Genomic DNA, 14311 nt, shown 5'->3' on the forward strand with positions numbered 1-14311 from the left:
CAGATAGTGTTCTACCTGACATTGAATACGGATTTCTTGCACCAAGGCGAGAACGCTAATCCTTTAAACACAAAGGAGACCCGAGACCACACGTTTGCTTAGAAACGATAACACGGAAATGAATAACTCCCGAAGGCTTGCTAATCTGATTTATTTGCAAAAACAATTTTGAGTTGGACCTTTTCTCGGACCCTGCGAGAGTTCTTGAAACCAAAAATATTATTTCAAAACGTGCCCACGAACATAATAGGACCCGTGGTCGCCGATTTGCCCATCTACCAAACGGTTTGTGAAAAATGATCCAGGTTTACACTTTGTGAACGCCTGTAGTAATCTCGGCAAATTTATCATTTCGGAGGGGGCCATTACCCCTTGCAACTCTTTTCTCGCAAAAACGACAAAACATGCATGTCCTCCTTTGAAGTCATCTTTGCAACGGCAGAGTTTCGTTTCTTTAATGTGATCCTTTTAATCAAGGGGGCCCTTTTTTGAAAAGGGATCCTTTGCCCTCTTAACTTATTTCCCGAAGAAAAAAACAAAAAAATACGTTCAATTGATTTTCGGTCTAGTATATAAGTGCCAAGTTTGAAGAAAATCGGATGAAGAGAAATCCTTGTGAAGCTATCTTCTTTACACTTTCACTTTTTGGCCATGGGTCTTCGCAAAGTCTTCAATTATAGTTGTTATCATGGAGTAAAAGAGAAGACATACTACTTACGTCAGATAAATTTACTGTTACTCATTCTTATCCAGCTTTGTTTCAAGCATGTAGTCATGGAAATGTGAAGCAGTAATGACTTCAGAAGATTTTCTTTGAGAGGGAATTTCATTACTTTCATTTCTTTTAGATTGAAAAGTAGTATTACTAAAATACTATGAATCCACATTGAGCACATATGATATATGATCCCAGGGTTCCTGGTTCGATCCCACCTCCCACCGTGTGGACTTTGTGGTGAACAAACACCGTGCTTGAGGGTTTTTTGGGGTTTTCCCATTTCCTCCCACTTTCTTCATTCCCCCATTTCACTCATCTCTCATCATCACCATCTCCTTTAGCCTAACCGGCATAAACGTGGGACGTAAAACTTAAAGATTTCATTTCATTTTTTTACAACTTTGAAAATTTCATCAATTAAAATCTTTTTAATGAGATCCAGAACTATCAGTGTATGTAAGTTGACATAAAACTCAAAGATTTCATTTCATTTCATTTTTTTCGTGTATGTAAGTTAAAATAGCTAGGTATTTTTTTTTTAAAAAAAAAGAATCAATTTTCGCCTAACAAGAATAGTAACTTTGTTTATCATTTTGATTGATGTGTTTATAGCTATGAAGTTAGGTGCATCTTCAATAGGCAAAACTTGCAACCTCGTTTTCAGCACCGAAACTATGTGAGCTATGGACCTAGAATTATGGTGGAATCCAATCCATCGTAAATACAGGGTTTTCATAAAGTCTGGACGGATTTAATTTGCTTATAATTTTCACAAAAATGCTCATAATGAAATCAAATAAAGTGCAAACGGTAGCGGAAGGATTAAATTTTTAGCTGGCAACACTGTTAGATAAGCGGCAACTCTGAACACGTTGAGAGAGGGAGAGGGAGGGCAAGGGTCAGTTTCTTACCAAATTCCATCCATTGTTGTTTTCATTGTTGTTTCAATGTTGACTGTTTCAATGTTGACAACTGTCACGTTTGGGGCACGGAAAACCCAAAGGAATTTGAGACACATGAGAGAGATACCCCTAAAGTGAACGTTTGGTGAGCTGTGTCCTATGATCATCTGATTGGACCGTTCTTTTTTGAAGAGGAGATCGTGAATGGAGATTCGTACCTGGATATGTTGCAGAAATACCTCATTCCGGAACTGGAGGCACGTGGAATCCAGAACGACATCGTGTTCCAACAGAACGGGGCACTCCCTCACTATGCAATCAAGGTGAGAAAGTTCCTTGACGATAAATTCCCTAACCGATGGATTGGCCGCGGTGGCCCGACCGCTTGGCCGCCAAGATCACCCGACCTTACCCCCTGCGACTTCTGGCTTTGGGGTCATGTGAAAACGGAAGTTTATGCAAAGAAGCCAAGTGGTTTGGAGAATTTAAAGGACAAAATCAGGGCGTCTGTGGCTGGCATTTCGGATCAAACACGGCGGAACGCTGCGAGTGGATTCCAGCGCCGCCTACGCGAATGTGTGGACGTAAATGGCGTACAGTTGGAGGTGTGGCGGTGAATGAACTGAGCTGGTGCAGATTACAGGTAAAAATTTAATCCTTCCGCTACCGTTTGCACTTTATTTGATTTCAATATGAGCATTTTTATGTAAATTATAAGCGAATTAAATCCGTCCATACTTTATGAAAACCCTGTATTTAAATTGTTTTAGTGTTCTTCCACCGAAGTTACATCTGGGACCACTAAATATACAGCGCTGTTAAGGATTGTCATTTTCTCTCGTTCTGTATTTTCAAATCAAAAATCACTTGCTAATCTACGAAGTTATTGTATGCATTGCCTTTGCAAGTTGAATTACAACGCAAGGAAATCATTAAGGAGCAGACTACTAAAAATGATACAAAAGCTAACAATTTTCCTTTTGCTCGTTTTTCGTAAGTGAAAAAAGATAATGAAATGCAACTTACCACAAAAATAGATAGTTATTCTACCCCCGAAAATATGAATCGGAAGAATTGTCAGTGTTCTATCCATAGAAATTAGCTACAGTGTGGCCAGAATATGAATCACCCAAAAATTTAGGTTAAGGCAGTGACTAGAAAAATGAACTCAACGGTAATTGAGGACTTACGATGTTGCATTGGCTCCTTGTTAACTGCTTTTTAAATAATATTTGTATTTATTTTGTAATAAACGAAAGGTGTAATTTTAATGACTTTCTGCTTATTACAAAATAAACACATACTTTCTGTTTATTACAAAATAAATACATTTACAAAAAACGGGCAAAAGGAAAATGGTTAGCTTTTGTATCATTTTTAGTAGCCTGCCCCCTTAAGACAAGGTCCAATACTGACTGACAAATTAGGCAAGTCACAGTTGAAACGGGCTATAATGAACGTATTAAGATTAACCCTTAACTGTACTGCTGGAGTGCACGTTAATTTTATATATATATATATATATATATATATATATATATATATATATATATATAAAGCTCTTGTTCTTCGTTACCAACGATTGCGCTAGTCTGCAAATTAATTATAACATGCCACGTGAAAAAAGTGTTGGTCATAGATCTGAGCCTGAACCACTTGTTTAAAATAATGTTGCGAGAAGGAGTTGTTGCGAAATATACACTGAGCAGCTGAAAAAAAAAAAAAAAAAAAACATATGTTTGGAAAATGTTCACAGACTGTTGACTCAAGTTAATGTGTTCCTTTTGTCTTGTTCACATGTGAGTTAAATATATTCATTCTTGCCTGAAATAAGTAATTTCTGTTTTGTTATTCATTGCGGTCAGCTAGACTCCACCAAGATATTAGCATTAGTTGATTTTACGAGCATAAGTAAACTTTAAGATATATCATTAAAAAATCATCAATGGTTATATACCATATTAAATAAGAAATGTAAATGAATAATAAATTGAACTATAATATTTTTTTAAAATCTACTAAGTACTTCTAAATCAATTTATAACTTATAATTCATAGTTTATTTCGCTGTCACATAGATCAGATTAATTCACTCATGTGTATGTAAGTATTGTGTTAAATGCGAAGTAATATTATTAGTATTTACATGCAAAACTTAAAATTTCAGATTAATAAAAAAAGCTTTATTTTTTTAAAGGTATTATGATGCTCTTGCATTTGTTTGCAACTTCTTGATGCCAGCATCTGTTCCATATTACCTTTGGAACGAGGACCTAACTGTTTCTATAATGGCTCCTATCTTCTTCCGCCACATGTTCCTCCTGCAGACCTCCTTTTTTGTTAACAGTGCTGCACATCTGTGGGGAAGGAGGCCATACAACAAGTAAGCAAATACGATAGAACGTCACATTTGGGAAACAGTGTTAAGTCACTTCACTTAATAGAAAACTAACTAAACCATAAAGCGAAAGATTCTTAGAATTACCTTCAGATTCTTATAATTATTTCTTTCTTATAATTACCTTCAGAAAGACCCATAGACTTTACTCGTTTCTTTTTATAACTCCTGGAGCTTTATTTCGTAGTGGTTGTTTCAACACAACACAAAATTTGTGTTTAGTTTCGAGATTTTAAGATGATTCTTTCAGTTTTAGTGTTCCAATAGTATATGTGGAAGTGACATTGACTTCTTTCTTAAATGAAACGTTCAATTCAACTTTTAAGATCGTCTCGAAAACATTGATCATACTATACGGTATATATTAAGACTTCATTCGAGTTCAATGTGTTATTGCTTGAAAACCTATAATCATATTTAGATGAAATGCGTACTGTTCGAAAGAAGGAGTAATGGGCATTCCGAACGGGTAATCCTGGGGTCTCTTTCTCTTTCTCCCTGATCTGAGGTAAGTAACATACTAATTTTATAATCTAGATAATTTAAATATGTTTATCCCTTCGAAAATTATTATGACATGGTAGTAGACTATTAATGGTGTAATTAATTATATTGATTGCTGTTTCCACCCCCCGTTTTACTCATAAGGTTAGTGCTACTGTGTCATATGAAAACACAATCTCTTTTAGTTTCTCTCTATATAATATCCTCACTCTCTGCCAGTCAAATTATCTACAAGAAAGAAAAAAAAAATAAGAATGATCAAAAGATTGCGATCTTGGCCAATAAGTAGCTTTGGATCAGAGGCCACAAAATGTTTGAACGGCCCCTAAATCGAGTTTTCGTATGTGGCTACAGTATATGTAGTTCTTTAGAGATAAGTTCTAAATAAAACAAAAAGATGCTTTTTGGATCAGGATATTTTCAGATATCTTTTGTCTAGGTACCTGAGCGTGGGGCCACGATATGAGTGCATGATTATGAAAATATGTTTTCACAGGAAAATAATGAAATAAATCGGAATTTACGTATCGCGAGACGTGCAAATTGTGTAATTTGAAAGCCTGATTGACTTAAAGAAAGTAATGTAGAATCCATGAACCTAAGAAAGTTAGGGTAGGAGAAGGAACTTCCAAGGTGATTTTTTAAGTATGCAAAATGTCACAATATGCTTTGAATTTTTTTCATACTTAGTAATCGTATGCAATGCGAAATGAAATTTGGCAAATGTATATGGTCTAGTGTATTTAGTATTTGCCAAAGTATCTTTTGTGAAGATACCTGCAACTGATGTTCCGACAGGAGTGTCCATCCTTAAAAATTTCCCCACAAATTTATGGCATCATTCAAAAAGCTGATTCATTTTAAAGACAATAACTTATGAACTATGGGTCTAAAGTATGAGAACAGTCTTCCTAAGTAATTTCATTTATTTATTTATTTTTCAAAATATTTAATTTGATATACTTGTATGAGTATATGGTTCAGAAATATACTTCTACTGTAGAATCGCAATGAAACTTCTCAAATATAGATTAGAATAAGTAGTATTATTTGAGATACCTTTCTACAATTTCGTAAAACTAGAACATCGTAAGGGTGCACAAATATTTATTTAGAAAAGAAACTTTTTCAGAAAAAAATATTATTATTTTCGAATTTAAGGATATTTAAGAAATTTATGGTACCTTTAGTTTCTTTTAAAGAGCTTACATGATTGATATACAATCTTACTGCTACTTAAGCCTATCCATACAGGAATTCAAACTGTGATGGGTTAACTTTATTTTGCCTCTGTTTTCTCACAGTGCATAAGATCCTTGAAAATACTTTACTTATTTCAAATAGTACTTTGATTATCTACCTACCTTATATTTCATTAACTAAAATAATTTAATAGCGCTTCCTCGAAACAATATTTCCACTTAATTTAAATTCTGAAATTGTTTATCTCAAGATCATAGTATATAAACTTATTAACTAATTCTCAGGACACCTGTCATAAAGCTGAACACTTTCAGCAATAACGCAAACTAACTCCCAACATTCTCACCCTTTCAGAAGATATGAACTGGCATTAAGAACAATAGTTTTTTTTTACAGCTTAGTTATTGTTCAATATCTTCCACAAACGTTTTCCCATTTTCAGTTGTTCAATCTCCATTTCCAAGATTTTTAGTTTCTACAAAAAAAAAAAAAAAAAAAAAAGTTAAAATTCTTCCACTTTCTCTTCCACACTATAACTTTGACTTCTGTAAGCTTCATCAACATTGGCGGTATGTTCTCTCCCCTGTCCCTGTCCACTTCTATCCCCCATTGGGATGATCTATTCTTCCTCGACCTAATCCGAGTAAATTTCTTCCGCAAAGTATTTGTGGGTGATCAAGATTCTTCTATTTGAAAGCTTTGCAAAGTTTCGTCTCATTTGAAGCTAAAGTACTTGCCTGCGAACGTGTAGAGCGTAATTCGCATCCATAATACCAGGAAGCTGAATAGATCCATCTGTTGTTCTGGATAAGAGGTATAAAATTTTTGTACCGAATCTTCCTTCCCTACAAAATAATTATTTTTATTGTTTAAAGACAAAGTATCAAATTTCCAAACTCTTTTAAGTGTTGAGCTTGCAACACAGAAGGCGGTAGTTCTGACCCTAAAACTTTAGATTTTATGAATTCAAGTAAAGACTCTTCCATGTGTGACATGTCAGCGAATCCTTATTTGTATACGAGAGGAAAATTGGTTTTACCTGAACAGACAAAACAAATTTTCCTTCCGCTGGACAAATACTTTTCGAATGTGATAAATTATACTTACTTCATCTGTTAATTCTATCTGCTTTATATTTCTTTGGTGATGCACTCTTAGCGAGTGAAGTTGTAGAGCGATATATGAGTGATTTCACTAAATTGCCCTGCGCGTTGGGTGAATAAAAGTTTTCAACTATATGTCTGTCTTCTCCATTACAAGTATAACATTAATCCGTACTAGAAAGTTTCAATTTTCTTGCATCAGAAGTTGTTTTCGTACGCCTCATATGCATCTCCAAAACTCAGTTAGTCTCTCAAGTTCACTTTGAAGCAATACAGACTGAAGCCCGTTCCATAAGTTCGACTACGAATACCGAAATGTTTTGATGCTGCTTTTACTTAAATAAGTGAAACTGGTAACATTTAATCTGCACATTTATTTTTGAGATGTAGTGGTTTTTCATTAGACTTGTCAAGTGTTCAAAATCTTTAGATTCCGATAATTCGCGACCAAACAAATTTCTGGGAGCTTCTCATACGGAGATTCTCCTATTACAGCTAGAATCATTCCTCACCGCTGGAAATTGTGCAGTCATACATAGGTGTTTAAAATGTTATAGATATGACTGTATATATCTTTGTTCAATGCCAAAAGGTTGAAAAATTGAAAAATAGAGGTTAACTGCGAATATACTGAATAAGCAGTCGCGGACAGACGACAAGGGGTAGTCCTCCAACTTGGAGGTTTGGTATGAGGCTAATAACTTCATCCTGTAAAAAAGTGCTTGTTCAGATACATTCGCAGAATCCTCGGATTGGGACTGCTAACTTGGCACGAACTCAGCAAAGTAAACATGAGACTTGGAAAATGGAATATTAGAAGTATCTATAGGACAGGCGCGTTAAAATCCGTAACGAGTGAGTTATAGAAATAAAGGATAGACCTAGTAGCATGTCAGGAAGTTAGATGGGAAGGAAATGGAGCAGTCAAGTCCGGAAATTTTACTTTGGTGAGAGGGCAATATCAAATTGAAGTGTCGAACAGATTCTCGGCTTTAGAAGGTTTGAAGTGCATTACTGTCCAGAAAACTTGACTTGAAATTAGAGATAACATTAAAATTTGAAATTAGAGGTAACAAAAAATTGGAGCATGCGGAAATACGTACCAACAAACCTAATTCGACCAGGAATGCAGTAAACTAGCAGAGAAGAGAAAACAGGCAAAATAGTGTTGGCTACAAAATCTGAACGAAATAACTACACAAAATTTCGTTGTGATCTAGCGGAAAACTTTTAGAACAAAGAAACTCGAGTTTTTAAAAGCTGAAATTAATTAACTTGAAGATAATAATAAAAACAAAAATATTCGGGATATCTATAAGAGAATCAACGAATTTAAGAAAGGCTCAACCTCGTGCTTATATATCAAAGAAAGCCGACGGAACAATTATCACTTATACAGACAGCATCTTGAATAGATTGACACACTTCTTTGACGATTTGCTTAACACGCTGCCAAAAACTAATGTTCGTGGATAAAGTGAAATGCATACAGCATAACCGTATACTCCAGGGCAGTGGCGGCGGTTGGACGTTAAAAGTGAGGGGGCAAAACATGATCTGAATATTTGTATATAAATGTTAGTTTCCTGGTTGTTTCTAACATTTTGTTTGACGAAAGGTTGTATAACTAATAGGATACTATATTTTCAGTTAAAATACCGTATATCGTATATCATAGTTTATTAAGTAAATTGAGAAGAACAACGCAAGTAGATACTAGCCCTTTGTATTCTTAAACAACGAAAGTGTAAGAAGAGATTTGATTCCTTGCTCATGAACATCTTAAAATTCTGTCTGGAAAATTGTGTGATCAGATTATTTAATAAATTTGCAAAACAAATAAATAGAAAGGATAATATTAATCATAGTAATGAATAATGATGCTTATGTTGCAAAAGTTATATTGAAACTGAGGATTAATGAAAAACTTAATATTTAATTCCACACATGCTATTAAATGTATGTTATTACTCTTAGAAAATGAAAGGCAGTAAATACTACAAGCATATGCTACGACATATAAAGAAATATTTGCTTTTGCAACTTCTTGAAATATGTTCGTTGCCATTAGGTGCAGTTTTCACTTCCTTGGAACACATCAAAACACAACAATACTTAGAATCAATCCACACTTCAGTTATACAAAATAAACTTAAAACCTAGAATTATGTTCAATTTACTAAATTTTATTGTACAGTGAAACCTGTCTATGTTGGCCACTATCGGTTCCATCGAAAAGTGGCCAACTTAGACAGGTGGCCAACTTACAGAAAATAAGTGTCATTTGTGTATTTTTAGAATAGGATTTCTAGTATTACTTAATTGTAAAATTTTAATAAGCAGTACCACGACAGCTACTTATAAATAATGTGTATAGAGTAATCATAACAATATAAGTACTAGAAAATATTACTATAGTATGCGAGAGCGCCGATTTCTCTGTAAATTTGGGGAAGGGGGGCATTCAGATGCAGAACGTATATATATGAAGATTTTAAGACAAACTGCACTCAAATTATACCAAATATTGTATACTCATAAATAAAATAGGGGCCACATGAGCTTTGGGGGGCCCCCTCGGTCCCCCTTGGATCGGCGCTCTTGATAGTATGTTTATTATATATGCATACCTTTCTCTTCCTGAAAACTAGTCTGGTACATTAGATTATTCGGATTGAAAACACAATAACACAAACATCCATGAAATAGAAGTGTATGTACGCAGTTTATTGAAATTGATATTATAGCACACTGAGTTATTCAGATTGAAAACAAGAAAAGCTAAGTTATAAATTGAGAAATTCATATGCAATTTATATGACTTCTTTTTAGTTGTTACTGAATGATGGTTCATTCTAGACATATTTGCTTTATTCTTTTTGGCAGATATACACATTCTAATATTGTAGTTAACTACCTCTTGTTAATGAGCTAAAAGTGTTTCCCTCGGAGCAAAAGATGTTTCGAGAAAATCTTGAGGGAATTCATATCTCAAAACCTCCGCTACCTTTTGACATGCAGTCAGGTGCCAATAAATGACAACTGAGCTTTAACCTTGAGAATTTTCCGGAATTACTAAAGCTTCCCACTGATGAAAGGAGCCGATACAGCTAATGGTTTTACCAAAACAGACAGGATAAACAAACACTTACAACCATTTCCTGAATTCCTGTACGTGCTTTTTCTTATTCACATCTTCCTTCACCACCCTTTTATGAGGGTAGTGTTCTGGCCATTGACCTCCAAGAACAAATCGTGCAAATCTATGCTACTTTGTGTCCAGTCACAAATACAGAACATATGCCTCTCATATGGGAATTCGAAAGAGGTAAGAAAAATAAGAAAACTGTATTTTTCGTGGCCAAGATACGCAGGTAAATTTATCATTATCATCATAGGGTAAACATTGCTTCAGTGTGGCCAACTTCCAAGATAGGCAGGTGGCCAACTTATAGAGTAGTAAGTAACGAATGTCTTATGGGAAAATGCAGGTTCAAGACGAACTAGGCCAAGATAAGCAGGTGGCCAACTTAGAGAGGTGGCCAAGTTGACAGGTTTCACTGTATATACACTCGTACATCCTTAAACACAACACTTCACTCGTATATTACACTACAAAACAATGGAAAAGGTAGAAGTTGTTTCTTATCACGCTCTTTTTAATCGATATTCCTTATTTTAGAAAGAAGAAAAGACATTTTAGGAATGTCAATTTTTGTGCAATTAAAGAATAACTTGTGAAATAGGCCCTACTTTTTTGCATAATGTTCTTTCGATTAGCTTCAAAGCGGCTCACTAACATATCGAGCCCTTGCAAGAAGAAATGAAAGTATGCTGAAATTGTGCTCCAATAGGTTATTTTTTGGGGTTATTTTCTGTGGCGATTAAAACGCAATTACTGTAGCTTTCTTTACTCCACGGGAAGACAACCAATACGTATTCACGCAACAGCAAATATTATATGGCAGCATTTTTTCCTATTAATCAGTAACACATACAAAATCGTTACATTTCCAAATGAAACTATATACATTAATTGGTTACTTCAAAAAAGTACGGGGGCAACTGCCCCCTTTGCCCCCCTAATCGCCGCCCATGCTCCAGGGCCTAACAAAACAGAAATAGAAATCGCTATTTTTTTTAAAAAAAATGAAGAAACACAAATCTCCGGATGTAGACGAAATTCTGACCGACTTAATTTTAGCTGGAGAAGGAAAATTGTGGAACAAGATACACAAACTCATTCTCCTTATCTGGAACAAGGAGAAATTGCCACAAGAGCGGAAAGTATCAATCAATGTTCCAATTCACAAGGAAAGCAACAAAACTGATTGTAATAATTATCGAGGCATTTTTCTTCTGTCAACATCCTATAAACCCTCTTAAACATTCTATTAGCAAGATTGACTCCATACGCTGATGAAATTATTGGAGATTATCAGTGCAGATTTAGTGAAATCAATCAACTATCGACCAGATATTTACCATTCGACTAATACTTGAAAAGAAATAAGAATAAAACATCCCGGTAAAGACTTACGATGCAGTTTGGAGAGAAACATTGTACAGCATTCTTACAGAATTCAGAATACCGAAAAAGCTAGTTCCATTAAAAAGATATGCTTAGATGAATCAGAAAGTAAAGTCCGAGTAAAGACATTATTGTTCACGAGCTTTCACGTTGAGAATGACTTGAAACAAGGAGATGTATTGTCGCCGTTATTATTTAACTTTGTTCTAGATTACTGTAAGGAGTTCAAAGTGTTAGATACAGTCTGTTCCATAGTTCCTCGTGTTCGGAAAATTGCATGCTGCTACATATTATTTCAACTACAACTTTTACAGGTATAAGCGTGCACTTTCGCCCACAGGTCCATATAATTTTTTTTCTTATTTTGGTGTGAGGAATCTCTAATAGCTTCTTAATACAGTTCATTAACAATCTATACATGACTCCACATAAAGAATATTCTGACTTTTAATAGAAAGAAGAAACTTGAAGTAAATTGGGAACCTTTCATGCACCGGTGTCCTGAGCTAACCTCCACGGTTTCATTTAAAAGTAATTCGAATCACTACTACAGTATTATGGTTGTAGTATTATGGATATATAATTAGGGTGCAAATATTTTGAGTACCAGCCTATCAATTCAATGTAGATGAAACGCACTTAGTTGTATGGTGTTATGATGAAAATTTCTCGAAATTCACTTCTAATTAGGTAAATGTAATAGAATTTCTTGATTTGTTGGTATAACAAATCTACATGTGACATACAGTAAAAATTAGAATATCAACGAACACTCAGAATCGAATCGAGAACTTGATATTTCTAGTAAGAAAATCTTTGTAATGTGATTTATCTAATTCCGTAATTACTATCTAATTACATTTTTCATCTTCTCTTTCTATAAAAGATTCATCGAACCTAGGCAAAACAAGTTTGTTTCCATAATTGCTCTTGGTGAAGGATGGCACAACTATCATCACGCATTTCCCATGGACTACAAGACAGACGAATTTGGCAAGTACGGCACCAATTTTACTGCAGCATTCATTGATTTTTGTGCATGGCTTGGTTTAGCATATGATTGTAAAAGTGTGTCACCTGACATAGTTAAGCACATGGTGAATAGAGTAGGAGATGGAACCTATGAGGAATTCTCAAAGTTGGATCAAGAAGTTTCCAATGGACATGCAAATATTAAAAGAGAATGAATTTTTAACTCTATCCAAATCGCTCAACTTAAGTCTGTGGTTCTACTTTTAGTGATATTACCAATGGGTCAACAGTTGGATGTGTGTGAACTATTACGGTTTTAAATGCGGGAGTGAAAGTTGTAATTTGTTTTTGTTATTTATGATTGAGGAAATATGTGGTATTCTTCAGACGTTGATCAATAATTTATTGATAATGATAAATATAATATGAGAGATAAGTAAAATATGTTTTCATTATTTGTGTTTTGATTTATAAATTCTTTGCAATCATACATGTAAAATGTCAAACATTCATCTTTGTAATTTCATTGTATATGAAGGTAATAGCCTTCATGTTGACAGAAATATTTTGAAACGATTCTTCTCCTATTTTATAAGAACTTGATATTTTTAGAAATGGGGTACTTTTCAACCATTCGTCCTCATAATTCCTTCTGATCTGTATCTGTATTTTTGAAGATTTAGTAACCAAAAGAACCTTGCCAATTATAACAATTTTTGGTGTAATTACGAGTACTCGATGAATGTTTGAACTATGTCTTACATTTTATCTTATATGTTACAAATTAAAATAAGATTTCTTTCTTCAAGAGGTTAAAAAATGGATTTGTTACTTATTGTGCAATTTACATTCTGGGAACAAGAGTGTTTGTCCATTTATTCATTACACGAAAAGAACAATGTCCATTCCTTGTAACATTAAATTTGGTGCTTAGTTTATTCTAAGAACTTTTTAATATTTAACTTCTTAGACGTTCATTTAGATTACCATCATGAGATGCCTTAAATAACTATTCCTCCTTATGTTCCTGTTACTTTTATTCAGTTCATAAATAGATGATTAATTGTAGAATTTGTGAAGAACTCATGAACTATGATACTAAAGTGAACGCATAAGAAAATATGTATTACAAAATTATTATTTATTACTTGAAATATCCATAAACATTAATTAAAAGTGTTTGAATTGAAAGAACACATGTTGAAATTCCAGTTATGTAGGAGAATGAACTGAAGATAAATCAACAGTGAAATAGAGACGAGAAGAAAGTATTATTTCTTTGTATATACGGTATTTGTAAGTTTAAACGTCATATTGTTTAATTAATTTGTGAGTGTTCCACATTCAAAATTCTATAATTACTCATAAGTTAATTATAACTTGTTCGGTAATAGCAAAATATATTTTGTAAATAAACAGAAAATGAATATTTCTCTCTTATTATTTATATTAATAGATCCTTCATCTGATACCTTTCTTATCCAATCTTTGTTCACTTCCTTGTACAAATACGCATACTTTAATTTCTCCCCTATTGCAATTACTTATTATAATAAGTCTACGATAGTTAAAAAAATGATAATTATCGATATATTCAAATAAAGCTAATTAGGTTTCCGAAAGTTTCTTCTACTGAACATTTATCTGAAAGGAAGTCAATTTTTGTTTTTAATCAATATATCATGTGACGTTTAATGACGAAATCAGTAATTCACAAAGCCACAATTGTTAATTATGCCAGCAATCTGGCAAGTTTAGAATACATTACACAAGCAGACATTAAAAATAAACATGGGATTTACCTCCCATTTCGAGAATGTATAGAAGATGAAAAGAAAATTATTAGTAGCACCTCCGTAACGAATTACATACCCTGGCAACGCCTCATGAAAGTAGAAGTCCTTGGCAAGGCAGATAATCATAGTTTACATCAGTCATGAAATATTGTCCTGCTTTGGGTATGTCTCGACGATCAAACAA

General features: G+C 33.9%; 1 protein-coding gene across 1 annotated transcript in view; it reads left to right on the top strand.

The window, feature by feature from the left end:
• LOC145661656 (acyl-CoA Delta-9 desaturase-like) overlaps nt 1-13746 on the top strand; it is a 39447-nt gene extending 25701 nt beyond the window's left edge. The window contains exons 6-7 of the mRNA XM_081726980.1: nt 3818-4003; nt 12246-13746. Coding sequence (XP_081583106.1) covers nt 3818-4003; nt 12246-12546 — 487 coding nt within the window. The 3' untranslated portion in view covers nt 12547-13746. The remainder of the gene's footprint in view (nt 1-3817; nt 4004-12245) is intronic.
• The last annotated feature ends 565 nt before the right edge of the window (nt 13747-14311 follow it).

Source organism: Thermobia domestica, chromosome 10 (assembly GCF_964235325.1).
Source record: "Thermobia domestica chromosome 10, izTheDome1.hap1.1, whole genome shotgun sequence".
In the NCBI taxonomy this organism is placed as follows: domain Eukaryota; kingdom Metazoa; phylum Arthropoda; class Insecta; order Zygentoma; family Lepismatidae; genus Thermobia; species Thermobia domestica.